This window comes from Impatiens glandulifera, chromosome 2 (assembly GCF_907164915.1).
Source record: "Impatiens glandulifera chromosome 2, dImpGla2.1, whole genome shotgun sequence".
Lineage (NCBI taxonomy): Eukaryota > Viridiplantae > Streptophyta > Magnoliopsida > Ericales > Balsaminaceae > Impatiens > Impatiens glandulifera.
Genome location: NC_061863.1, coordinates 50,134,301 through 50,161,688, shown reverse-complemented (window position 1 = coordinate 50,161,688; position 27,388 = coordinate 50,134,301). Strand labels below are relative to the sequence as shown.

General features: G+C 31.3%; 4 protein-coding genes across 5 annotated transcripts; all 4 read left to right on the top strand.

The window, feature by feature from the left end:
* The first annotated feature begins 2,467 nt into the window (after positions 1 to 2,467).
* On the top strand, positions 2,468 to 3,150 carry LOC124924841 (uncharacterized protein At4g26485-like). Its single transcript, XM_047464830.1, has 2 exons — positions 2,468 to 2,597; positions 2,672 to 3,150. The coding sequence occupies exons 1-2, from the start codon at positions 2,468 to 2,470 to the stop codon at positions 3,148 to 3,150; spliced, it is 609 nt and encodes a 202-aa protein (XP_047320786.1).
* A 1,846-nt stretch (positions 3,151 to 4,996) lies between these two features.
* On the top strand, positions 4,997 to 6,534 carry LOC124923838 (probable glycosyltransferase At3g07620). The gene is made up of 3 exons (XM_047463815.1): positions 4,997 to 5,364; positions 5,439 to 5,787; positions 5,855 to 6,534. The coding sequence occupies exons 1-3, from the start codon at positions 4,997 to 4,999 to the stop codon at positions 6,527 to 6,529; spliced, it is 1,392 nt and encodes a 463-aa protein (XP_047319771.1). The 3' UTR covers positions 6,530 to 6,534.
* A 6,410-nt stretch (positions 6,535 to 12,944) lies between these two features.
* LOC124925506 (glucose-1-phosphate adenylyltransferase small subunit 2, chloroplastic-like) lies at positions 12,945 to 16,006 on the top strand. Its single transcript, XM_047465529.1, has 9 exons — positions 12,945 to 13,238; positions 13,716 to 14,012; positions 14,381 to 14,650; positions 14,737 to 14,916; positions 15,032 to 15,135; positions 15,226 to 15,337; positions 15,413 to 15,511; positions 15,609 to 15,728; positions 15,818 to 16,006. Exons 1-9 carry the CDS (start codon positions 12,975 to 12,977, stop codon positions 15,932 to 15,934), a joined length of 1,563 nt encoding a protein of 520 aa, XP_047321485.1. The 5' UTR covers positions 12,945 to 12,974; the 3' UTR covers positions 15,935 to 16,006.
* A 621-nt stretch (positions 16,007 to 16,627) lies between these two features.
* On the top strand, positions 16,628 to 27,117 carry LOC124925313. 2 transcript variants are annotated; one of them, XR_007098304.1, is made up of 6 exons: positions 16,628 to 16,815; positions 17,371 to 17,679; positions 22,781 to 23,976; positions 24,457 to 25,449; positions 25,871 to 25,944; positions 26,761 to 27,117. XR_007098304.1 is itself a non-coding variant. In XM_047465282.1 (5 exons), exons 1-4 carry the CDS (start codon positions 16,813 to 16,815, stop codon positions 25,445 to 25,447), a joined length of 2,499 nt encoding a protein of 832 aa, XP_047321238.1. In that variant the 5' UTR covers positions 16,628 to 16,812; the 3' UTR covers positions 25,448 to 25,449; positions 26,761 to 27,117. The 2 variants fall into 2 exon arrangements, 1 of the variants encoding a protein (XP_047321238.1); XM_047465282.1 differs by lacking the exon at positions 25,871 to 25,944.
* The last annotated feature ends 271 nt before the right edge of the window (positions 27,118 to 27,388 follow it).

The window sequence follows — 27,388 nt, the reverse complement described above, 5'->3', positions numbered from 1 at the left end:
TATATAATAAAAAAATAAATTAATATTATTAAATTAAAGTTAAAAAAATAATATTGATTTATTTTATAAATATAGATATAGATAAAATATATATATATATATATATATTATTTATACATGTACAAGAGATTTAATAATTATATAAATATAAAATTAATTATAATATAAATATATAATATTTATATAAATTTAAAATATAATAATTAAATAATATATAAAAAATAATATTTTAAACTTAATTTATTTTAAAAATTATTTTGAAGATTGAGAGTAAGCTATTTTAAAAAAAAGAAGAAAGGAAGAATGCTCAACAAATCAAAGTACATCATTACCAAATCAAAGGACATTCCCCTTTCTTCTTCTCCAACATGTTTCCCTCTCTCTCTCTCACCTCTTAACACCATTGACAGAAGCCATTTTCGGAAAACTCCATCGACAAAGACGCAGACAAGGAAGAAGACTCGAGGAACGCGAGGCCAACTAGAAAACTTTTTGTTATAAGAGGAGAAGAAGGAGGGGGCAGAGATTTGAGCAGGAGAACGGTGTGGTTCTTAGAGAGGGGCAAAGGAAAGCTCGAATATATAACCTCCTTTTCTGATGCTGCATTAGAGGTAGATGATCCCTTTTGTTAGCTCCAGGGATCGATCAGCAAGATTGTCTACTTTGTGAACCTGTAAGTTTCATATGCTTTTCATTCCGCTAATTAACATATGGGTTTGTGTTTTGGATTTCCAAAAACTGATTGAATATTCTAGAGTTTTGTTTAAGAGTAGAACACGATCAGTTCTGTATGGTCCTGTGTTTCAACTGGTTTCATTTCTACCTGTTTTATTAAATGCATCAAACAAATGATTTAAGAATGTTAAAAATATGAAGAATGAATTGTATGCCTCTGTCTTAAAGATCACCATTTTTATTTCCTAATTTCTAAAAAAAATTAAAATTAGTCTATATCTATGCTCAATCTACTATAGTGCATTATAGTCGAAACCTGTCATTTTAGGCGTGACTTTAGTGTCAGATTTTTAGCGTTACAATTTATAAAAAATAATTATTTAAATTATTTAAAACTTATCTTAATTTATTTTGTTTAATATTATATTTGAAAATGTTATCAGTATTTTACAATATGAAAATAAAATTTATAATTTTATTTTAATTTACTAAAACATTTATTTTATATCGAATTAATTAAATATTTTAAACATAATTAATTAATAATAATTTTAAATATATAATTTAAAATTTTATAAAACAATTAATTATAAAAGAAATTTAAAAAAATGATGGTAAAATACTTAAAAACATCCCATAACATAATATAATTTTTTATTTATTTGAATTTTTTAATTTTATTTATTAAATGTGTAAATATATTTAATTTATTTGTGATAACTTATTTATTAAAATTATTGTAACATTATAATTGATTACTTATTCAAATTTATAAATGAATCAAACTAATCCAAAAATCATTCCCAAATATAAGACATTAAAAAAGAGAGATATAAATTGCATATTCATAAGTTTGTATTGATCTTCATATCAGTAAGACTTGAATTGTTTTAATTTTTCTTTTACATTTTTATTGAGAAATAAAATTTATGGGTAGATATTCTTCATTTATTACTCATGATTTATAATTTTAAATAATTAAAAATAAAATAAAATAATAAAATGAACTATTTAAATAAAAATAATCAAACTTAATAAATAAATTAAAAATATATAACAAGACTTGAAGAGAAGGTGAAGTGAAGAATCGAATTTCGCCATTGTTACTTGCTAGAGCTTTGATCAGATAGTGTGCTAAGCTTAGGCGGTGGCGGTTCTCATAGCTTCTGTACTTAGTAACTATTGGTGAGTGATGATTCTCCTTGTAACAATTTTTAGTTTTTTTTTCGAAATCGTAGCCACACTGTCTCCGTAAACACACTTAACCGTTTAACTAGAAACATGCCACCTAACATGCTCGAACCAGCTCAAACCCAGGACCTCTCAAGGAGGCTGGGATATCCGTCTCTTTTTGTCGCTAGGCTAGAAGATGGATAACACTATGAGTTTGTATATGCTTAATTAGTTGTTGTACGTTTCAGTGTTTGGCCTGGCTGATTCAGGCAGGCGTGTGCTCTAAATGTTATTTGCATGCTATAGATTGGTTAAACGATTTTTTACTGAAATTTTTCAAAAAATTAGAAGAAGAAGCATGTTATAGCTTACAACTTAATGAAATGAGTGTTTGATTCAAAGCTTTAAAATGATTTATAGACTGGCCAAGGTTGGTTGAATGCATGCATTCATAATTCTGTTTTAATGGAATGTCAATGAAATGATGAATTGATTGAGAATATTCATAAGTTTCTATAATCCTATTATGTCAATTTTATCTATTTATTTCTCACAATCATGGTTGCCACTTCTCTTCTTTCAAGATTGATAATCAGAAGATTGTAATAAAGATAGAATCATGATAGGGCATTACAATAGTAGCCAGAAGCTGCTTCTTGTTGGAGAAGGTGACTTCTCATTTTCAGCTTGTCTTGCCATGGCTTTTGGTTCTGCTGTTAACATGGTTGCAACTTCTCTTCTTTCAAGAGGTATGTATATTTATCATATTTACAAATATATACACCACATAAGACATTGAGTTGGACTCTGATTATTGGTGTAGACGAGGTATTGTTGAGACATCCCGACAGCTACTATAATCTGAAGTTGTTGCGGAGTTTAGGATGCTTAATTCTGCACCGAGTAGACGTTTGTAGTATGAACAAACATCAAGTGTTAAAGTCCCTTGGATTTGATGTCATAATCTACAATTTTCCTCATGCTGGTCATTTTCGCGGTCTTAAAGAAACTAATGCTCGTATGATTCGGAAGAATCAACAACTGTTGAAGGGTTATTTCGCAAGTGCCAAGTGCTTGGTGAAAATGGGGGGTGAAGTTCATGTGACTCATAGAGATGACATGCCTTATAAGAATTGGGAAGTGAAGATGCTGGCAGAAAAGGTTGGTTTTATTTTCATTGAGAAAGTTGAGTTTAATTTGAAGGATTACCCATCTTATCAAATTAAGAGAGGAGGAGATATTAGAGGGGATGATACATTCTCAATCTCTCATAGTTTCACTTTCAAATTTTACTATGTTTGAAATATTATATTATGATGTTAGGGTATATATGTTGTTATTATACTTCCTAATGTATTTTGTTCCATTACAATACTCATCTAGAACCTTTATGAATCGATTTCGGCTACTAAGTTCATCATCAATTCTACCAAGATCCTACAAGTTTCAAAGTTTCTATTTTTTTAGAAAGTGATCTTTGTTTGTTTCTCTATCAAACATGCTAAAAGTTTTATATGTTATGGACCTTAAGAACCTTAAGCTGGTTTTAATCCTCTTTGAAAAAAAGAGATTTAAATGTTGAAGATGATGAACATGAAAGATTTTTGCTTAGTTACTCATTGCAAATGACAATTATAATCAGCTTGGGGTTATGGGTCTCAATTGTTTTAGGACAGTTTCACCTTAATTTGAGGAGTTGATTGCTAATAAACACCATTAAATATATAATATCATTAATATATTTATTTATTTTTAAAATTTTATTTTTTATAATAATAAGAATTTTTAATATAAGAACACTATTTTATATTATTGTATCAAAATTTTTATTTATATTCTTGTGACAGAATTCTATGAAATCGAAACGATAAGAATGTAATATAAATAAATCATCAAAGTAGAACTAAACTAGAGCATAACTATTACTTTCATTTATATTTATATTTAAAAGTATTAAATGAGAATCAATCTAACCTGACCTTTGGACTTTAGGAGTTTTGACATTTGAGATATTTTATAGGTTCGACCCTATTCTTACTAACAAAATAGTTAATTTATTTTAAAGTTTTGTTAGTACAAAAATAAAATTGCCTTGAAAAACAAGGAATAAAACATTAAACTAAATGTGACAGAACAACTTGACAATTTTTTAGCTCTTGTTTAATATTTTTAAACAACATTTTTTATACCTAAAATGATATTATTTTATTGAACTATTATATTATAAATAAATAAAAGAAATTGGCACCAGTGGTGACTGTTGAGTGTGAAGTCACCTCACCCCTAACCAACCTGAATGTTTAATATTAGTTTTTGCAACTTTAGAATATAAAATAATAAAAATAAATTTATCATATAATAAAAAGTAAGACAAGTAAAGAAATTATAACATTAAATTCTAAACAATTTTTTTTCCCCTTATTCAATAAGTTTATTTAAATAACTTTTAAAAAATTCATTATCTTTATATTTATCACTCAATTTATTAATAATTTATCAATCAAAATAATAAAATACTTTCCATTTATTTTTCAAAATTAAAAATTATTTTTTTATCAAATATTAACACTTTTTAAATATTTTCCAACTAACAATCCAAATTTTATAATTTATTCTAAACAAAATAATTTAAATAAGTCAAATCCAATCCAATCAAAGCAAAAAAATCAAGTACACCTCATTTATTATTAATTAACTATGCTTATTATTACTTATTATCTATATAGATCTAAACAAGAGTACATTTAATGAAACCTGTTAATCTATATATGTAAATAAACAATCCCAATGAACATGATAATAATATAGCTTATGAGATTAAAAAATTATAATTATAGTTTGTATTGTAATCTTGAACAACTACACATGATTTAGCTTCTACGTTGATTTAGTATTCTAATATTTAATTAATTATCTAAATTAATTTTAATAATATATATTTAACTAATAATGATTTATTTATTAATTCAGAGTATGAGTCATTTAATGCTATAATAATTAATAACTGTCCATGCAATAACTTTGACCTTTTATAGACAGAGCATGAACCAGATTACATCAAAAACAAACATCAAAATTGGAAGTTTCCTCAATCCATGATTCATATCTCATCATCATCATCATCTGGAAGAAGAAGAAGAGAAATCAAATGAGGGAGATTTATAGAACAAACCCATGTATCTCCATCTTCCTTATGAGCTCCATTTCTGTTTTAATGGTGGTGGTGGTCACCAATGTCACTTCAAATGGACTGACTCTGTTCTCTCTACCTTCTTCTCCCTGGTCATGGACTCCGGCCGTCTCTCTATCTCCTTCTCACTTCCACGGTACTAAGCCGCCGCCGGGGAAACCCGCCGGAAAACTTAACCGGGTGGAGGCTATTCTTGCAGGAGCCAGAGCACAGATTAAGGAAGCTTTAAACAATGGTAGTTCTAGTATGTCTAATTCCTATGTTCAAGATCAAGATGATTACATTCCAAAAGGAGATATTTACAGGAACCCTTATGCTTTCCACAGGTACTGATTAACTCTACCTCTCTGCTTTTCATTTTCAATTTAGATCGATCAAATATCAAAGCTTTCATTTTCAGGAGTTACCAATTGATGGAGAAATTGTTCAAGATCTATGTTTATGAAGAAGGGGAACCACCAATTTTTCACAATGGACCATCTAAGAGTATTTACTCAATTGAAGGAATTTTCATAGCTTCAATCGAAAAGGATACAATGTTTCGAACCAGAGACCCAAACAAAGCCCATGTTTATTACTTACCCTTTAGTGTAGTCATGATCTTAGAGACCTTGTTTGATCCAATTGTACGCGATAAAGCTGTTCTTGAGAGAACCATCGGCGGCTACATTCGTTTAATCTCTTCCAAATACCCATTTTGGAATAGAAGCTTCGGCGCAGATCATTTCATGTTATCCTGCCATGATTGGGTAATTGTCAAATTCAGAAATTTATTAGGGTTTTGGGTTTATAATAACTAATAAGCAACTTTCACAGGGACCTCGAGCGACATGGTACGTTCCACAGCTGTATTTCACATCAATCAGAGCTTTATGCAATGCGAATTCCTCAGAACGATTCAACCCTAGAAAAGACGTATCAATCCCTGAAATCAATCTCCAAACAGGCGAAATCGACGGTCTAATCGGAGGCCCACCTCCATTAGAACGAACAATCCTAGCATTCTTCGCCGGAAGGGCACACGGACGAATTAGACCTAACCTGTTCAAACATTGGAAAGAGAAAGACGATGATATTAGGGTTTACGAGAAGTTACCTAATGGGATTTCGTATAAGGAGATGATGATGAAGAGCAGGTTCTGTATTTGTCCTAGCGGATGGGAAGTGGCGAGTCCGAGGATAGTGGAGGCGATTTACTCGGAATGCGTACCGGTTTTGATATCGCAAAAGTATGTTCTTCCGTTTAGCGACGTTTTGGATTGGGGTGCGTTTTCGGTGGAGATCTCTGTTGAGGAGATACCGGAGATGAAGAAGATATTAATGGCGATTGGAGATGATGAGTATTTGAAGATGCAGGAGAATGTGAAGATGGTGCAGAAGCATTTTGTTATTAATGATCCACCTAAAAGATTTGATGTTTTTAATATGATTGTTCATTCTATTTGGCTTAGAAGATTGAATGTTATTGTTCATAATAATAATCATAATTAATACTATTTACCCACACACACACAAAATAATTAATTATTGGAGCTTAGTTTTGGGTAAAATTTTAGTTTCATCTTTTCTTAAATTAGTTTTTGTAAAGTTTAATAATCAAAATTGAGATTTTAGTTTTACTTTCTGGGCTTATTTAGGATTTATTTGATGTTTGATTATTGATATAGAACTTAGTTTTTATCCCAAAATTCAAATATCATATTTATCCATTTAAATACTAAAATTACTTAAATTATTCTCTCTTTCTAACTCATCATTCTTTCGCTTAAAGGATAAATAAGTCTTTAAATTTTAAAAAACTATTTTTTATTTATAAATTTTATCAAACAAAGATTTTTAAGAAAAAACTAGGTAAAACTCAAAAAATTATTTTCTCAAACAAGTCCTTAGTATCTCCATTCAATTAATTTATTAAAATATTTTATATTTTAAAATTTTATTTTATTACTTACTCATTATTATTTTTTTAATTTCTTATTTAAAAAAAATCATTGAATTCATAAAAGAGTAAAAAAAAATTTCACAGATAGCACAGTTTTCTCTTTCAAATTTCTTTCCCAATAATTTATCATAAAATTATATGTTTTTTATATAGTATTTTATAATATATTTATAATTGATTAAAAATTCATTTTTTTTATTAAAAAATAAATTTAAATATCTTAAAAATTAAATAAAAAAGTTATAATAGATTGTTAAGTGTATTTATTAAAATATGGAACAATTACATGGTGAAATCCAAGAAAACCTCAAATGTAGCAATCTCGGAAGAGAATAGTTTAATTAACACATAATCCAAACTGGCCCATGTTACCTGCAAAAGAAAGTTCTTGAATCGATGATGTTTGTAAATTACATATTAAAAAAAGAATAAAATAAAATTGCCTGTCTGTCTGCATGGCTCCTCTAGAGCCAATTAGGAAGTAAGTCAAAAACAAATTGACAAAAGATTTCTAATTGGCATCCAGGGAGCCAGGCAGATTTAATTAACCTTCCTTTCAATTATTAAGTCTTCAAATTATATATAACCCTGCAATGCAAAACCAAATATAAAATTATATTTAATTATTTCATATAAATTAATATATATATATATCAATAAACTGATAACTTACCATTAATATTAATGCAGCCTTCTTCAAATTAGTGATATCAATCCCTTTCTCTCTCTCCAATTATATTATTTTCGATCAGAATGAGATGAGAGAAGAATGATGGGATCGATCGGTCCATATATAATTAATCAAAGAGAGAGAAAAAGGATAACCAGACGTAGACGGCAGACAGAGAGAGACCGACTCCAATATTATTAGTAAAATTTATTAATTTATAAAGTTTTTATTTATTTTATAAATATGTCAAATATATATAAGTTATTGGATATGTATATATATACTTCATCAAATATCTAAAAAATAACCACTTAAATGGAGAATCAACATAGTGTATATAATAATTAAAAAAAAAAGAATTAATTATCATTAATTAATAAGTATATAATTTCAATTGCCGGTCAAAAAAAAAGAAAGTATGAGCCGCAAACGACAATTCAATTGAGAATATTATTCGAAATATAATAATCCGAGATAAAAGTTCAATACGGCTAAATAATATACCACACTGAACAAAATATAATACTAATTCAAATCTTATGAAAAAAAAAAAATTACGCACTACAATATTAATCAATATATAAAAAATGAGAAAAAATCATCGAGAATAATATTTTTGGAGAGAAACCTAATAAATATAATATATATGAAAAAGATGATTATAAATTAGAGAGAAAGCAACAAATGAGAATACTAATATTGGGTACAGTACTGAGGCTCTGATATTAATTTGTTTCAATTCTAAGCAGCAGACATTGCATGAGACAAACATTAGCCTTGGCTTAATGTGTGGCTACTTTCTCATGCCAAATTATACGGCCTTCTTTATAACCTTAAAGCTTTCACAACATTAATTGTTACTAAACATAAACAAAAGTTAAATCTCACCGCTCAATAAGGTAGCACAAATAAAAATAGAAAAAAAGTTTGCTTAATTGGAGATTGTAATAGTTTGGACCTTAAATTCTACGTCGGGTCTGATTTTATTTCCTATTTCGACTGGTGGTAAATTTTATTTTAACTTGATTTATAATGGTTGACGATTTTATATGTAATCTATCATCAAATATATATAGTAACTTAAAAGAAAAAAGAGTCTCATTTTACAAATAAAAAAAATATATTACTATTACTTTATAACAATATAATAACATAATACTTATCTAGTAAAGTAGTTCAAATAAGAATATGTTTACCAAAAGTTAGATTTTTATTTATTTATTTTTAAGTTAAAGTGAAAATCATAATATTTTAAAACAAAAATCAAATTTGTAATTAAAACCTCTTACTTTAGTTAAAGTGAAAGTGATTTTAGATGTAACGTTAGTTTTCAATCTAAAAAAATAATACTTATAATGGATATTTTATTTTATTTTATTCATTATAAAATTAATTATTAGGCAAAGATCAAATAATATTAGTACACATGCTGGTTTTAATTATTATGAAGCTTAATTTTGCATCTCTTAATTAAATATATATAATTCTTTGTTATTTTGGGAAATCACATGATTAAATTTGTAGCCATATCCCATTTCTGTATTTTATTTTGAAAAAGAAGAAGTTGAATATTATTTTCTCTACTAATGTACGTATGTGTTCACGATTATAATGTGAATTAATATAGAACCTTTTCAAATTTGCATCCTCTTTATAATATGGGTGTAATATGTTGAAAATCTTCTTTTTATTCTTATGTCATTTAAAATGCAATGCATGTAGTCTTTTTTTTATATATATATATATTTATTTATATATATAATTATGCAGTTAAAGGGAAAATTTGAATGGGAAACAAGTCTATGGTCGGTCTATCCTACTTTTATATATATATATATATATATATATATATATATATATATATATATATATATATATATATATATATATATATATATATATATATATATATTAATAAAAAATTTCCATTTAATAATCTACTAATAATTCATAGGCTATCTTGTTAATATTTTCAAACATGGTAATACTTAACAATTTAAGTAATAGTATAAATGAGATAAACTCTTTTAAGATTCTTGATGTAATTTATTAGCTATTTTAATTCCATGTGATCTAGATATATACAAATTGGGTGTAAGGACTTGTTCATAGTATAGTGTATTCATCAATTAACCCAATTATTCAAATATTCACGAAATCATGATGCTGACATCATTTACGTAAAATTGAGCATCATACTCAAATTTAAGGTTATTCAATACATGTTACGATCCAACAAAGAAATAAATTAGACACAACATGTCCTTGTTATAATGAGACACTTACATTTAACAATCACACAATTTCATTTTCAACATATATTAGGTAGGAAGGACGATACCATCATTGATTGCCTTCCACCTGAATTAAGAAATTACATCTTATAAGAGATTACGTGATTCTATATTAATTCATCCCTCCATATATCCATGTGATATCAACTCTAAATATCGAAAATGAAGAGATTTATGTTATCCTAATAAATCACATCCTTATGGTTATAATAACTTGTCATTTGACACATTCTCACTCTCGTTAAGGCGTCGATTTCTAAACCGGAAACTTTCAAAAATTCCTAGTTAAACGTCTCACTAATCTCACACTTTGATAGATTCAATAATAATGGTATTTTGAAAATATCTCAATTAGAGCTATAGATTTCAATGAGAATGACAAGACATTAATTCAGTAAACCATCTCGATTTATGTTTGAAAATTATATACAAGACTATAATTAGTATAAAAAAGTGGCTAATTTGCATTAAAGTAATATTAATTAAGAAAAAAATTAATATAAGATCCTTTGGATTCCCTTTTCATGTAAGAAAATCATACTAACTTGATATAAAGACGATGATAATATTTATAAAGAGAGTGAACTTAAATACTACCATTTCCGAGAGAAAGTTAGAAATTTTTACAAGTCCATACATGGGAAAATAGACGCGACTTCAACAAGTGGAATGTGTTGTCGGCATCAAAGTTATTTAAACATGCATTGATGCATGCATTACTGAATTCTGACTATGAAGAAGATGAAAGGTGGGGAAAAATACAAAAGAAATATATGAGACAACCCCTTTTTCACATCACAATCACAAGGTGCTCTAAATCTTATTAAGGATTTTGTTCCCATTGTTGTCATTTTTTTACTTTAGATTTGAAAATTAAGTATAGCTTTAATTAAGGAAATTATCAACATCAATCACGCCCATGGAATAAGTTTTATTTTTTGAATTTGAAAAAGGAGCGTGATAATCAAAAAAATGCGAAAAAAAACAAGACTGACGGGTAAACAAAATTACTCTAGACAAGCATAACATTTTCATATTCTATCTAGTTAGTCCTCAAATAGATTTATGATTAATTGAACTATTCTTTTTCCTTTTTAAAATAAATTGGGTACAAAGATTTGATACGAAAAATATGCATAATAAAGCTCTTACAAGTTGATGCATATATAATCTTCTCTTAATAGTTAAGTTCTCAAACCAATAAATTACTATAATTTTTTTTAGCTGAACTATTCTTTATCAATAAAATCTCTAATATTACACTCGATATTAAACTATTTTTGAAATTTTATTTTTTCTTTCTATTTTAAATTGTTTTAGCTGTGTAAAGTAGTTAAATAACTCTTGGATTAATTTGATATATAAGACATTTATTGAATATTTCATATATATTGACTTAATGAGTGTACATGTAGCATGACAATGGAACTAACTAGTTAACAAATTATAATAAATAGTAGTCAACTAGATTTAGCATGACAATTTAGGAATTAAATTGAGATCTATAGAAGTGAACATTCATTTCAGGCAACACATCAACTAGATTTAGCATACAAATTAGGAACTAATTGAGATCTTGAGATCTATAGAAGTCGACGTTCATTTCAATTAGAAAAACGTAATTAATTCATTATAACTTTGAGTGCTAGATATGATCGATGATAAGGATATGATTTATATTTTCTAACACCCCAATAATTTATATATACATATTTGGTTCGTCACACCCCCCAACAACTTATATATAATTATTAATTATGTTGGTCATTTCAACGCAAATTAAATAGGTCACAACATAAATAAAAATATGATATCTTTAAAAAATTATAAGAATCGTATAAGATAAAAGATATCGTGTATTACAAATTAATTAGAGACTTTATAAATGCAGATTGTAATAAACTATTTTTTAGTTATATACGTTTTATATATAAAGTTAAAAATCCCAACTTTGTGAAAAAAATAACCAAGTTTAAAATTAGGATTAACAAAATTAATATGAAAAACGAAGATTACCATAATATCAAAAGAAACTAGTCAAGGTCAAAATGATTGAATCCGACCACAACTAAACAATATAGTAAAAAAACCTCAACAATACATTAAATTTTTTTAAGCCCTTCATGCCACTTATGAAAAGCATCAATCGCTTTCCATAAGCCAAGGCAATTAAATAAATTTGAACTTGTTGAATCCGTGCTCTATTTAATCGAACCTTCCCTCGTAGATTTCCTTCACTAAGCCCACCTCAAAATCCATTTAAAAAAAAACTCAATTAAACCAATCCAAACAAGTACCTCAATGACTTAACAAAATGACTACTACAATTGCACTAAATATAACGCAAAAAACAAGCCAAAATCAAACTCATTTATGCAGAAAATAAATAAAATAGCCCATAGAAATCGCGTTTATTTGCATAGATAAATCATTTACTTACAATTCTAAGATAAGATCTCATATTGGTTAAGGTTTTTTGAATTCGATCATTTTGTAGCTAATCTTTTTCTTCAACTGATTCTGTCACTTGGTCAAACATAACTTATACTTTATACAAGATATAACACGTTAATGAAATAATTAAATTAATAAAATGAATTAATTATGTTATTTAAATTTAATTTTGGTCCCAATAAAAACAGATAATAATATTTTAAATAGAATTGAAAGCAAAAGGCGCAAAACGGTGGGAAATGACTTAAAAACATATTTAAAGGGAAAAAGGAAAGGGTCTGTCTCCCGCAAATATTTCTTAACCAATTAATTAAAGCCATCAAATACGGTTATGTTCCCCAAAACACCCTCTCCTAAATTGCCAAATTTACACGTCAATCCAAATGGTTCATTACGTAATTTAGTGTCCAAATTAGGATAAAGTTAGAAGAATATTTCACCCATTACTTAAACTGAAAAAACGTCCTATAAATTGTTCTTGATGCATGCTCAGTCACTCTGTTTACATTTCTCTCTCAAATCGAGGAAGAAGAAATACAATAGAGAGAGAAAGAGAAGATCTAACGTAAATTAATCATGGCAGCAATCGGCGGGGAGATCGTAGCGATTCACGCGGCGGCGAGACTCGCCGGAGATACAACCGGTAAAGCGGTTTCCGCTAGGAATTTGTCATTCGCTTCATCTAACCTGTCCGGCGATAAGATCTCGTCGAAATCAGCTAATCTGCGACGTCGTTCTGATGCTACAGCATCGTGCCAGAGAACTCCGATCGTCGTCTCCCCGAAGGCAGTATCGGATACAAAGAATTCACAGACCTGTCTCGATCCTGAGGCCAGCAAAGTCAGTTCTCTTTCTCGATTTCTTAAAACGATACATACTATACTAGACAGTAGACTCGGAACTTAATTTTTTGATTATTTCTGTATATGTTCATGATCTTCTGTTGATAAAGTATTGCTTTACCTCCATTTAGAGGTTTTGTCAGTTTCTTTGTTTAAAATATTAGGAGAATCTGTTGTGTGTTCATGAAGTCTCTCAATAAAGTACTATCTTACCTCATTTACTGCTTTTTCAGTTTCTTTGTTTGGATATGAGATTAGTAAAGATATTAAAATACTATTATTTATCATGGATGAAGGAAGGAGACACAAATATGACAATGATACGAATCAGTCCATTTAAAAACAATTGATTAGAATTAGGAATAGGAATAGGAATAGGAATAACATTCGTGTGTTGATTTGATCTAAGGTCTGATATTGAACATGTGGAAGGAGGAAGTTATGAATTGATTTTTGTATTCATTTCCTCGAGCAGAGTGTGCTTGGAATCATACTTGGTGGAGGAGCTGGGACTCGATTGTATCCTCTAACGAAGAAGAGAGCAAAACCAGCTGTTCCATTGGGCGCAAACTATCGCCTGATAGATATTCCTGTCAGCAACTGCTTGAACAGCAACATATCGAAAATATATGTTCTTACGCAATTCAATTCTGCATCTCTCAATCGTCATTTATCACGGGCATATGCTAGTAACCTGGGTGGTTACAAGAATGAAGGATTTGTTGAAGTACTTGCTGCACAGCAAAGTCCAGAAAATCCCAATTGGTTCCAGGTATAACTCTTCCATATTTGCACTAGTATCAGATATATATGGGAAATCTTGTGTAAGTAATTAAGTTCTTCAAGCTGTCCATTCCACCTAAATTGAACCACTCCTAAAAATCAAGCCTATCTAAAGTCTAGACTATGAAAGTAAATAACTGGTAGACTCACCAAGTTACTTTATTAAGCATTCATGTTCCTTTGGAAAATTGCAAAGCTCACAAACTGGCCTTAATTTCCAATCAAAACCAAACTGATACTATTTTATGTAATACTTTGCATGATGACACTGAAATGATCTTTCTTCGTAGTTGACACATAACAAGGATGCTGAACCATGTCTTGTTTTGAGATAATTCATCTTGAATTTGTGCACAGGGAACAGCTGATGCAGTGAGGCAATACTTGTGGCTGTTTGAGGAGCATAATGTTCTAGAGTTCTTGGTTCTTGCTGGGGATCATCTATACAGAATGGATTATGAGAGGTTTATTCAAGCACACAGAGAAACTGATGCTGATATTACAGTGGCTGCACTGCCAATGGATGAAGAACGTGCCACTGCATTTGGTCTGATGAAGATTGACGAAGAAGGGCGAATAATTGAATTCGCAGAAAAACCGAAAGGAGAGCAGTTAAAATCTATGAAGGTTGAGGTTTCCTTATTGAGTATAGCTGATGATAAAATGAAAATGTCTTTGTCTTTTCACTGATTTGATTACTTTCTTATTTTCAGGTTGATACAACAATTTTAGGTCTTGATGATGAGAGAGCAACAAAAATGCCTTTCATTGCAAGTATGGGTATTTATGTTGTAAGTAAAGACGCTATGATAAGTCTTCTTCAGGACAAGTTTCCCGGAGCTAATGATTTTGGAAGTGAAGTTATTCCCGGTGCAACTAAAATTGGAATGAGAGTATGTTGATTTTTTATTTTTAAATTGGTCTTGTTTCTTGGCATCAAAATTAAAGTGGACATATGAAGTTTATGCAACCACTAACACTCCATATAAATGATCATTATATTGTTAGGTGCAAGCTTACTTGTTTGATGGGTACTGGGAAGACATTGGTACAATAGAGGCCTTCTACAATGCCAATTTGGGGATCACAAAAAAACCCATTCCAGATTTTAGGTAACAATCTCTTGTTCATAAAGTGTCCAGCTTTTTATTCCTTTTATGCAACAATAGTATATACATTGTCTGTCTTTTATTTCCATTCAGCTTCTATGATCGATCAGCTCCAATCTATACACAACCTCGATATCTACCCCCTTCCAAGATGCTTGATGCTGATGTGATGGATAGTGTTATCGGTGAAGGCTGTGTAATCAAGGTGATTCATTTGCAATATTCATCATCTCCTTTTTGACACTTACAATCTAAAACAATTGAATATAACGGTGGACAGAACTGCAAGATTCACCATTCTGTTATTGGTCTTCGGTCATGCATATCAGAAGGAGCAATTATAGAAGATACATTGCTAATGGGAGCAGATTATTATGAGGTAATAAATTTGAAGAAAACATTAATCACAAACTTTGGATATGGGATACTTAATCTTAACAGTTCTTTCTCTTGTTTCTTTGTTTGTTTGCATGTAGACTGAAGCTGACAAAAGGCTTTTGGCTGCAAAGGGTGGTCTGCCTATTGGTATTGGCAGGAACTCTCACATAAAGAGAGCTATAGTTGACAAGAATGCTCGCATTGGAGAGAATGTTAAGGTTGCTAAAACTTATTTTTATCTTGAATTGCTGAATCACAATATAACTAATTAGGAACCTGAAATTAAAATGGTTTTGATATATTTCAGATTTTGAATAGTGACAATATTCAAGAAGCAGCCAGGGAATCAGAAGGGTTCTTCATCAAGAGCGGAATTGTTACAGTCATAAAAGACGCCTTAATTCCTAGTGGCACAATCATTTAACAAAATCCTCCTATCTCGACTCTGGATGTCGACCATATAAATTACCTTAATAACCTATACCATGTTACAGAACATGTCTTTTCAGCATTCTCGATGAATACACTATTTGTAAAAGAGAATAAATTGAAGTTTTTTGGTTAGCATAATTTTAAACTGGTAAAATAACATTATAAATTATCCATGTAGAATATGAGACTGTAGAGGTGTTAATTTGGAAGAATAAGGGGGTGGAACTGAAAATTAATAGAAACATTCCCAAAACCAAAATCCATATCATGAAAAAAAGGAATTATATATCTCTTGAAGTTTGAATATAGAAAACTAAGGTTCTTTCTTAATGTTATTAAGAAGATATTTAACCAATTATGTTAAAATATTATATATTATATATTTTTTATTTTAAAATAATAAAATAAAAAATTAAAAAATAAAAATTACATTAATTTCAATAATAATGTATATTTTTATGTATATATTTTTAATACTTTTAAATTAAATTCCTCAAAATTTTGAACATGTATTTTTGAAATAAATTTAAATTATATCAAATTAAAACACTATTACTGAATATATATTATATATATATAGTAATAAAATATTTACTGAATATAAATTTGTTTTTAATAAAATATTTACTGAATAAAAGGGGAATAAAATTGATATACAATTGAGCATCTAGGATCAGAGGCTGAAATCTCTAAACCCTAATCTCTTTATCTCTCCCAATCCCTCCCATTCTTACGATTAATTTGCTTAGGTTTCTCTGCCAATTAGTCGATCAATTATCTTACCCTTTTACGTACGTATCTACTGTGCTTTGCGTATTTGATAGTTCTGCAAATTGAGGATTCACATTCTGAATTCTGCTGTCGGGGAGCATGGTCAGTTCATTCTTGCTTAATTCTCTCTTGATCACTCACGGACGTTGATATTTTCGTTGCTTGCAGTTCTTGATTATATCCAAAGTTTCCTTGCTATCCATATCTTTCCGATCACTTCAATTGTATTGTTTTTTTCTTTGGGGAAGGGAGGGGTTGAAGAAATGCAGCTCTATGATCTTAATGTACTTAACTTTTCTGTTATTTCATACAAAGTTGGGTTATATGTTGATATTAATTTAGTACTTGTGATAAATAGGTTAATACTGCATTACATGGTTATTATCTAGCACATACTGGGTTGTAGGGATTGAAAGCTTCAAGTTTGTTTCATTAACCCTTATCATGTTAGGAGGCTTACCTCCCTGAAATAGAACATTAGACAGTACTATGTACCATTGACTAGCGTTATCTTTACACTACAGACTCCATTTGAGATACTTATGAACTTATCTTCTTGTTTAATCATTTGATTGGAAGAAGTGACTTCTTGTTTTACTTTGATCTTATGTAATGTTTTGTTGGGTTTGTCAATTGGTGTCATTGTGCACCTTTCAGAGTGGAAGAGGAAGGGACAGATTCCATAGAGATTATCCTCCTAGAGCAGAAGAGAAGGGACATCATGGGAGAAATAGTGCTCCCCCATCTCGGCATCTCTGGATTGGAAATCTTCCTCATGACATATCTGAGAATTTCTTAGCTCACCACCTCTTGCAATTTGGTGAACTTGAAAGTCTTGCTTTTCAAACAGGCCGTAGCTATGCATTTGTTAACTATAAGAATGAAGAGGATGCTTTTGAAGCTATAAGGGCACTACAAGGTTTTCTGTTCGCTGGGAACTCGCTTAGAATTGAGTTTGCAAAGGCGGTTAGTTTTGTTCAACTTTGTCTATTGTTTTATGATCCCATATTTTTGACATTTATTTTTGTTACGATTTTGTTCCATTGTAAATATCAGCTTAATTATTACGTATCTTGTTGGAGAAAAAGTGCTTTACTTCATAATATACAGAAGGGAAGATGTACATGTTAGCATTGAAGGGAGTTATATTAACCAATGCTTAGATCATCTCCTTCTTTGTAAGATCCTTCTTAACAGACACAAGTTGCCAAAGGAGATCCTCTAGTACAATGGAATCAGCTGTTACAAAAGCCAGCTCAAAAAAAAAAAAGAAGGAAAGCTTGTCTAGACAGAAAAGGATCAGATAACGAAAGCTAAAAAATGAATGTCAAATAAAGGTCTATGAATCCTGGATGCTTGTGCTCTGCCTGCAAACCCCTACCTCCACAAAAAATAAAAGAAAAAAGTAGAAAAATATTTCCTTGTCATTCTTATCCTAAAATCTGACTCTATGAGAAAGAATTGCACTTAAATATAGGCAAAAAAACTTCTATCTAATCAAACAAGCCAATTTCCCATACATTACTTTATGTTTCAACATGATCAATGGAGACGATGAATAGAATGAAACTCCAGGTTGATCCACAAGTCATATATTATATGTCTTAAAGATAACTGATCATAACTACAATTAGATGTCTTTCCTTCTCCAAGATGTTGCATAAAAGATTGGAAAAACACTATGTCCCATTTGAATGTCAATCTCTTAAAGATATCAGGGCTGCACAATTCAAAACATTCTGCAATCAATTCATGTTCTCAAGATTCACTATATCTTTAGTTGCATCATTTGCCCATTTCACAGTGTCATTTAAGGTTATTTTCCATGAGTCGGAACAAGCACCATGTTCTGTTTTCTAATGGTCTTCAAAGTGTTCAAGCAACAGGAAAGCACAAATTTGAAAAAGAGTTCCAAGAATTGGTTTGATCCTCTTATTTTTTGCTTGTATATCATATCTTGGTTTCGGCAATGATATAATTAGAACTATAGCTGTCCCCATTCTTTCAAAACAAAGGTAGCATGAAGAAAAAGATTATATATAACAATGCCACTTATTATTACCAAATCTTAGTTCAGATCTTTTATGGCTGTTCACTGCAATTTGGAGAGGTGGTCAAAAGGAACCTCCTTTGTGGTCAAAAGGAACCTCCTTTGTCAATCTTGGATAAATTAAAAAATGGAAAGACGTATAATTCCTTAAAGTGCCAAAGAAACTTCAAAACCTCTTACTCTTCAAGAAATAAGTTGAGTTATGCTAATTGTTGCTGGGGTTAAACATAATTGCAATGTGATCCAGTTGTTCACTGATACATGCATGAAACACAACTCATTTACTTTGAGGGAACTAGTTGGTAAACAGAAATTTAACTAGTTAACTGATTCCATTAAATATACTTTCCTGAAGCAAATGAATTCTATCTTCCATGATATTTTGGACCAAAGTTTGTTTGCTTAGTTAATTTACATAACGAGCATCCGATTTTCTCACTGTTACAGCATGGAGTTTCAGCTTCTATCTACATTAGGCTTCTTTGTTAGGGAAAAAGAACACTTTAATGTGATTGCTCAGCCTCCAATAATCTTAAGGTGCCTCTATAATTGATTAAACTCGTGTATAAAAGTTAATAATTTATGCACTATGGTACAATAATCAGCAAGTGATGGCAATAGCCATATTTGCCAAGTTAGTGGTTTTTGTGAGTTTGCTACATGACAGTGGTATCTTAAATCCTCTGGATAACAATTTCTTAACACTATTGAAGGACAAATCCATGTTAGGAATTATATTCATAGTTTCCTAGCAAAGTTAATGATTTTCATGACTTTGGTACATGATGCAGTAGCTTGGTTCATTTGTATGACAACTTAGAACCCTAAACAGACCAAAGGGCATAGCAATTATCTAAAAATGAAACAAGAAACTGCATAACCTCTGAGAAAACATGCCTTAACACATGGAAAGCATAATGGCATTAGTAGTAATGATTATTGGTTTCAAAATAAATAACTAAATATATGAAGGTATTATCGCAACTCATGCCAGCAAAAGAAACGAGACACATGTCTACAACACTTGGTGATGATAGTAGTATGATTCCTGATCATTGATTCTGTCTTAGTGATAAATTTGGATTTCAGATATATGATGAAACTTATGAGGGGTACAAATATGATGTTGGCATATGAATCCACTTCTAGGAATTTATTTTTCTAAATGATTGGTCAGTTGTACAGTGTGTACTCGCCAAGACTCAAGTTCCTTAATGATTGAAAATGGCTGAACTTTATTCATAAGTATAGATCATTTACAGGAACCAATATAAGGAAATAACATTTTCTTTAATGCAATATTAATGGTTATGCATAGAAGGTACCCTGCCAAAAAAATTATCTAAATCAATTTTCATCTAAACTTTTTGAATTATTATCTAAATCTTTGAGAAAATATTTGTTTGAAATAAATATCTACATACTTGAAAATCTTTGAGGACCCCATAGATTCTTATCTAAAGCATCTTAGTTTCATAGAATGAAAGCTTATTTGATGATTTGATTGAAAGATGAAGATCTTGGTAATGATTTTTTACTATTAGTCTCTAAGTACATCTATTTTTTTTGGAGGATCGGATACGATACGGGTACGATACGACAAAACGGGTATCGATACGACAAAACGGGTATTGGATACGACAAAAGAAGTATCGTTGACTTTTTAAGGAGTTGACCAATCCGATACGGTTTGGATACGTTTTGAGTAATTTTTAAAAAGTAAAAATTTTAGGAGGACTTGAATGTTTAAAATAAAACTAACCCTAAACTAATATTTCCTCCTCTTGACTGAAGCTTCCTTCATCTTACTTTGTCTACTTTGTCTATAAGATGTTCTTCTTAAATAAACAAGATAAACTTAAGATTCACATCAAGTTATTAACTAACTCTTAATATATTTTAATTTTTTTAATTATTATTTTATATATATATATATTTTAATAATATGCGTATCCTAAACGTATCGTATCCTATATTTTCAAAATTTGCCGTATTGCCGTATCCGTATCGTATTTGATACAATACCCGTACCCGTATCCGTGCAACATAGCCTTTAAGAATGTTAATGCTAAAGTCCTATACTAGCATTACTTAAAAAAATTATTGTATGAATAGTATATTTTAATTGACGTAATTAATATATTGTCTATAAGTAACTTTTTTGCAGTAAATTTTATGTTTCTTTTTATGTTTATTGATGTAAGTATCTTTAAATTCTTTATTTTGACAACTTTGAGCTATACAAATGATTCCATGGAATCATTTAGCAAACAAGAATTGAGAATAATTTTTTTAGTTATGCATATTACTTTAAATGTTATTATGTCTTAGTGTAGGTATGAAAAGTGATCATGTTATATTTGATTTATTGTTTTATTATTTTACAAATCTTCCAGATTTTTCGGAAAGAATGAAACTCAATCAACTCTTAGAATATAACTCACAGTTTGACAACTTAATTTGTTACCTATTCTAAATACCTTCAAAGTAATTCTTCAATATGGTTTGATAGCATTATTGAGTAGGCTACTTAATTCATTAAGTTGAAAATAAGTGTTGTGTTGAATTCAAAGCAAGTCAACTTTACTTCATGTTGAACCCTTATAATTCAGCTAGGATTATATGTCCAAGTCCCTTAATTTATTAGTTTGATACAAATTCACACACCTAAATGTCAAAATCAATAGCACAAATAAAAGTGAAATCTCACACCAACTGAAGTTAATGGCTATTCATAGTAACTAATATTGGCAACAGGATGTTCTAAAATCTTTACAAGTCCGATTTGATCTTTCAATGACATGTTTAATTCCAAAAAGAAGACAGAAGATTGTAGCCATTAGAAGTGCTACCAAGTCATTCAACTGAAGTAGAAGTTGTTTCTGCGTATCTGAAGAAATTAAGTGTGAATGTGATTCATCAACTGAGAACTTCTGTTAGCTCACCACAGTTTCTTTGTTTTTCTGGCCTGCATTACTCTGTAGCTTTCAATTAAAGATCAAATACATAAATATCAAGAGTTGAATTTTTAGCAGCAAGACACGTGCATTTCATGTTTACATTGCATGATTACTTCAGTAGAATAAACAGCATTTATAATCACCATACTAGTCCATCTGATTGAGCACAGAAATAGAAACAGCATTTATGGTGGTCTATTTGTAGCAGTTCCAAATATGCTGCCAATTATAAGTAGCAGTCTGAATCCTCGATGAGTCCACAAATTTTCGTTCCATGTTATACGATTGATGCATGATTGGATCTGCTTATCCACTGGGCTTACCTTCTGCTTACCTTTTTTGTTTATACCAAAAAGAGAGAACAAAACTGACCTAGCCAATGTAGGAAAAGGAAAAGTGCTAATTGTTTATGGCTCACTAAGACACTAAGTGACCCGGATATCTATTTGAGTATATCATTTTGCAGATCCACATGTAGATGGTATGTTTTTCTTGTTACTTATGGGGGAATGAGAGAACTTATCACTCTCTCTCTCTCATGATTTCCTTAGTAAAAAGGAGTTGACTGTTTGGAATTGTACTGGGGAGACCATATTTAACCAACAATTGACCATGTCCAAATACTTATTTCTTCATCCTTAATTCTGGAAGCTTATTGGACACACATGTCAGGTCTTAAAGCAGGCAAAAATTGTTTGAGTTGGTATACTCATTCGGATTTGATTTTTGTTTTCTTAAAGATCATCAGGATGAGCTTCCTTTTGTGAGTTGTAAATTGACACTTTAATCAAGTTTGTTTTATTCCTCCCTCCATCAAATAAAAATGTGACATCATCATAAAAATATGTTATGAAGATTAAACTTGCTCATATATCACAGTTTATTTAGTAGAGAATAAAATGGTACAAGGGTTTTGCAGAGAAGATCACAATTCATTCTAGTGAGGATTCATGCTTGAATAGATTGAACTTTATGTAGTGGAGTTGAAAGGCATGAAGATATACATGTTCTGGTTCTGATTATGTTATATTCACGTTGATGTGATCTTACATTGCAGGATAAATCATCAACAACTTCACGCAGTGAAGATTATGGACAATATCAGGAAGAAGGTCCTTCACTAAGAGCTCCTCCATTTTCTGAGAGGGATAGTCGACATCGCCATTCTAGTCCTGATCCATTTTACCCAGATAAATCAATGAAGAGCGATAAAACTGCAGAATCACCAAGTCAAGTCCTGTGGGTTGGTTTTCCAGCTTCTCTGAAGGTAGATGAGTTCATTCTAAGGCGTGCATTTTCACCATTTGGTGAGATAGACCAGATCTCTGCTTTTCCAGGCCGTACTTATGCTTTTGTTCGCTTCAAAAGCATAATGGCAGCCTGCAAGGCCAAAGAAACGCTTCAGGGAAAATTGTTTGGTAATCCTCGTGTGCATATTAGCTTCTCAAAGAATGAAATTGGCCCTTCCAAAAGTGGTAAAAGCTCGATGAATCCCCCTTCTCCTCCTCATTCTAAATCATTTGGACGAGGGGGGCCTTCAGGAAGATTCAGGGAAGACCGAGATTTCAGGGATTTTACTGACGATGATTTGGAGCCCAATGACCATAATATCAGAAGATTTCATAGGAGAGGTAACTCATGGGAAGATCTTGAAGATGATTTTGAACATAGGAGATTCCGTGAACCGGGTCCCAATTTAGTAGAGCGAAATACATACATACCCCATGGCAGTCCTAGACGACATAGGGTGGGTGAGTCCTTCCATGAGATGTCTCCTCAGCAATTTTCTCGAAATGGTGCTCCATATGATGATCCATGGGACTTGCCCAAAGAGACAATGCCTCCGTTTCGTGGGGCTAAGAAACTTAAAACTAGCCCTTACTCGATTGATAATGAGCTTCCCGAGTATCCTTTATCAGGTCCAGACCAAAGGCAACGTGTTTACCCCAGGACGGCTCCAGATTCTCTTCAGCCAAAGGCGTCTGAAAGAAATTTCGAACGTGGACCATTTGCATATAATGAAATGCCTGATCGTTCAATGAATTTGAATGAACTACATGGTGGGAGGAGTGAAGGTAGCTTCCAGGCTGCTTCTTCTATTGTGCCTTCAAATAATGATCGGAAAAGACCAGCTCCGGATTCTCATCAAACTTTGGCTGGTGAGTGGAAATGGGAAGGTACTATAGCAAAGGGAGGGACTTCAATCTGTAGAGCAAGGTGCTTCCCTGTTGGAAAACCTCTTGACATGACGTTGTAAGTGGTGCACTTTCTGATAATCTCAACCTCAAAGATTAGTTTATAATAACAAGAACTTCAAATTTTTTTACTTGATTGTACCTGATTGAACTGAACTTACTAGCAGTTGGATACAAACAATTGCATGTGCAAAAAAAATATTGTTTCTAAAAATTTATTTGGGTCTCAGGTTCTGATTCCCACTTTAACCATCTTGATTGAAAGCGAGGTTTAGGTCTGAATATAAAGGAAATTGCCCTAGTTTTTATCTTGTGTCCAAAACATTTGGTTCATCTGCAGACAGTTTTCTGTTTAGCAGACATGTTGTTCAACAGTTCCTGTTAATAGTAGAGCATTTGGAGCATTCGAAAATAGTAAAGATTCTTTAATGAAGGTGTCTTTAGCTTACTAGTGTAGATAAATATCAACAAGTGGTGGTTTCAGTTATGATTAGAGTTAGGTTTTTGCATTTTTATTAATATTTATTTTATGCTGCAGGCCGGACTTCTTGGACTGCACTGCAAGGACAGGGCTAGAAATGCTTGCCAAGCATTATTATCAGGCAGCCAATGCATGGGTAGTATTCTTTGTTCCACAAAGTGATGCCGATATTGGGTTTTACAATGAATTCATGTATTATCTCGGGGAGAAGCAGAGGGTGGCCGTTGCCAAATTGGATGACAGGACCTCCTTGTTTCTCGTTCCTCCTTCCGATTTCTCAGAAAAAGTACTTAAAGTACCAGGTAACGTTAGTATTTCTGGTGTCATTCTGAAATTGGATACCCCTGGCTCTAAACCACCTTCAGGAGTTCCCCATCATTCTCAGTCATTTGCTAATCCGGGAAGATTTAAAGTTGATGATATGTCTGCCCGGCTGGATTATTCGAAATCTGCTCCGTTGCCATCTTTTCAAGATTCTTCTCGTTCTGTTCAACGTGATTTTATGAATCATCCTCTGAATGATTCATTTGAATCAGACTGGTCACCTCACCATCGGCAGAACCCACCTAACCTGGATGTTCGGAATTTACAATCGCAAGCAAATGATGGTGCTTCAGGGTTTAATAATGTTCCTAATCCCAAGAGTATACTACTTGAAACTAGTTCAAATATAGCATCAGCGGGCAGTGGCAAGCTACCACAACAAGAATCTGCACCAGCTGCGGTCAATCAGACAGATCTTGCTCGTTTAGCCTCATCCCTTTTCGGGCAACAATCATTAGCAGGAGGCTATTCAGCTGCTGGTGATGATTTTAGGCTACCAAACTCTATGTCCCAAACAAACTTTCCTTCTGAGGTTTCCTCATCTCAGTTTGGTCAAGTGCCCCAAAGAGAGTTCCAGACAGCCCCTGCACAGGGGAACCGACAACCGCAGTCATCCACAAGCACACAAGACGGTGATGATGCAGATCCCCAGAAACGTCTGCACGCCACTTTACAGTTAGCTGCGGCCCTCCTTCAGCAAATCCAACATGGGAAAGGAACTTGAAGGTATGCACTTACTTCCACTTATTTCTATAACCACCCTTTTATTTCCAAATATGAAAAGGAAAACGTGAATGAGAAATCTCTATAATCTGCGAATCTGGTGGTTGAAATTGCAAAGAGTAAATTGTCCACACTTTAGTGTCATTGTGAAGTTTCATCTATTATCTGAGTTATCCACTCAAAAATCAATTGGCTTTAAGAGCTTGTTGGATGTAGGGTTATATGACTAATATATCCTTTGTATTCAATATATTATAAGAGATAAAGTAAAGGTAATTTTGTATTTTGGTTGATAATTTGATGGATGATGGAATCCAAACAACCCTTCATCAAACTAGGCCTAAGTATGCAATGACTACATTTTTTGTAAAGATAGATGACAACATGAGCTAGGGATGAATGAATATATTTTCTATCTTACCAGGGTTCAAGCTTTGTAGACAAATAGATCCTCTGAAGAAACCAACCCGACGAGATTAAAGATAGAAAGTCACATTGGTACATTTCAGGAAGTCCATGCTCTAGATGCTTAAGTCTTCTTTGTGCTCAGCAAATCTCATCTTTATTTATCTAACTTTTGTTAAAAAATTACTGTCAATGCGCCCCTTATATTTTGAATGTTTATTAAAGTTTGATGCTAGAAAATATAATACTATTAGTATTGATATTGGGAGTGCTAAAGAACTAGATTACTTTTAGTTTGGTTGAGTTTCTATTAATGTATTGGATTTGGTTGAATTTGTGGTCTAATCCATTTTTGCTTCATTAATACTTCATGTTCCTTTTCCTGTTTACCTTGTAAGCAAATGATGTATTTTCTTGCAGAAAGTAATATCAATATATTTATGGTCCTAAGGGAAAGGGGGGTTGGAAGGGAGTATAGAAAATTATCATGGAACTTTTTCTATTTTTACCCAACATGGAAAACCACATGTTGATTAATTCTCCACAGGCTAGCCATTTTGGCTTGAATTGTGCCAACCACATATTATTGAATCATTGATTAGTTTGAAGGAGTTGTGTAAGGTTGGAACCTGTGTAAAAAACCAACTCTATAGGAGTTGTCTGTTTGCTCCTTACTTGATTATAAAAGATAAAAAACTTTTTTACTAACCAAAAGACAACTCCATAGTTGTGTGTTTCTCTTTCAAATTGTTGCAAATTTTATTTAATTCAGTTTACTTTCTTTGGTGAATGACTGGATTATACCTAGTTATTTTTGCCAGAAAGTTAAATAGGGAGTTGCTGATGTTTTTCTTTTTCTTTTCTAACAGTATGGACATGAAATGTAATGACACTATCTCACACTTGCAGGGTCAGGGAGTAAAAAAAGGGGGAAATGCGAGAAAAATGTGTTGGAAGCAGCCCTAGAAGAAGATGAAGAAGATGAAGAAGAAGAAGTGAGGCTTGGATTGCTGATTCCATGAATCTGCCTTGCAGACTCTACTGAGGAGCTCATGGAGGATGATGAGACTTGGCAGCAGCATCCATCTTTTTTTTAAACTTTTATTGTGTAGTATTTTTATGATTGTTAGTCGCCCTTAAAGCTTCTACTTTACTTGAAATGTCATGGCAATATTTCAAAACTTATAATAACTAAATTCTTGCTACAAATTTGCTTTCTAGGGCTTGTGAAATGGAATGTAGCTTAAATTTTTGGACCAAGTTAAATTAATATTATTATCTTTCTGCACAATTAATGATTACTCACTTGTCATCTTAATAGTGAAATATAGATAACCCAATTCTTTTTGCCTTTAAGGTGTTCTTATTTATACTGCACTTGACATGAGAAGATTTATCTAATTTGATTTTGAATTTATCATTTTCAAATGAACATTGTATAAATCTGAGAGCTTTAAGCGCATGACATGCACTTGGATTTAGGAGTGAACATTGGATGGATTAATCCGAAATCCAACCTGAATTCTAAATACTATTT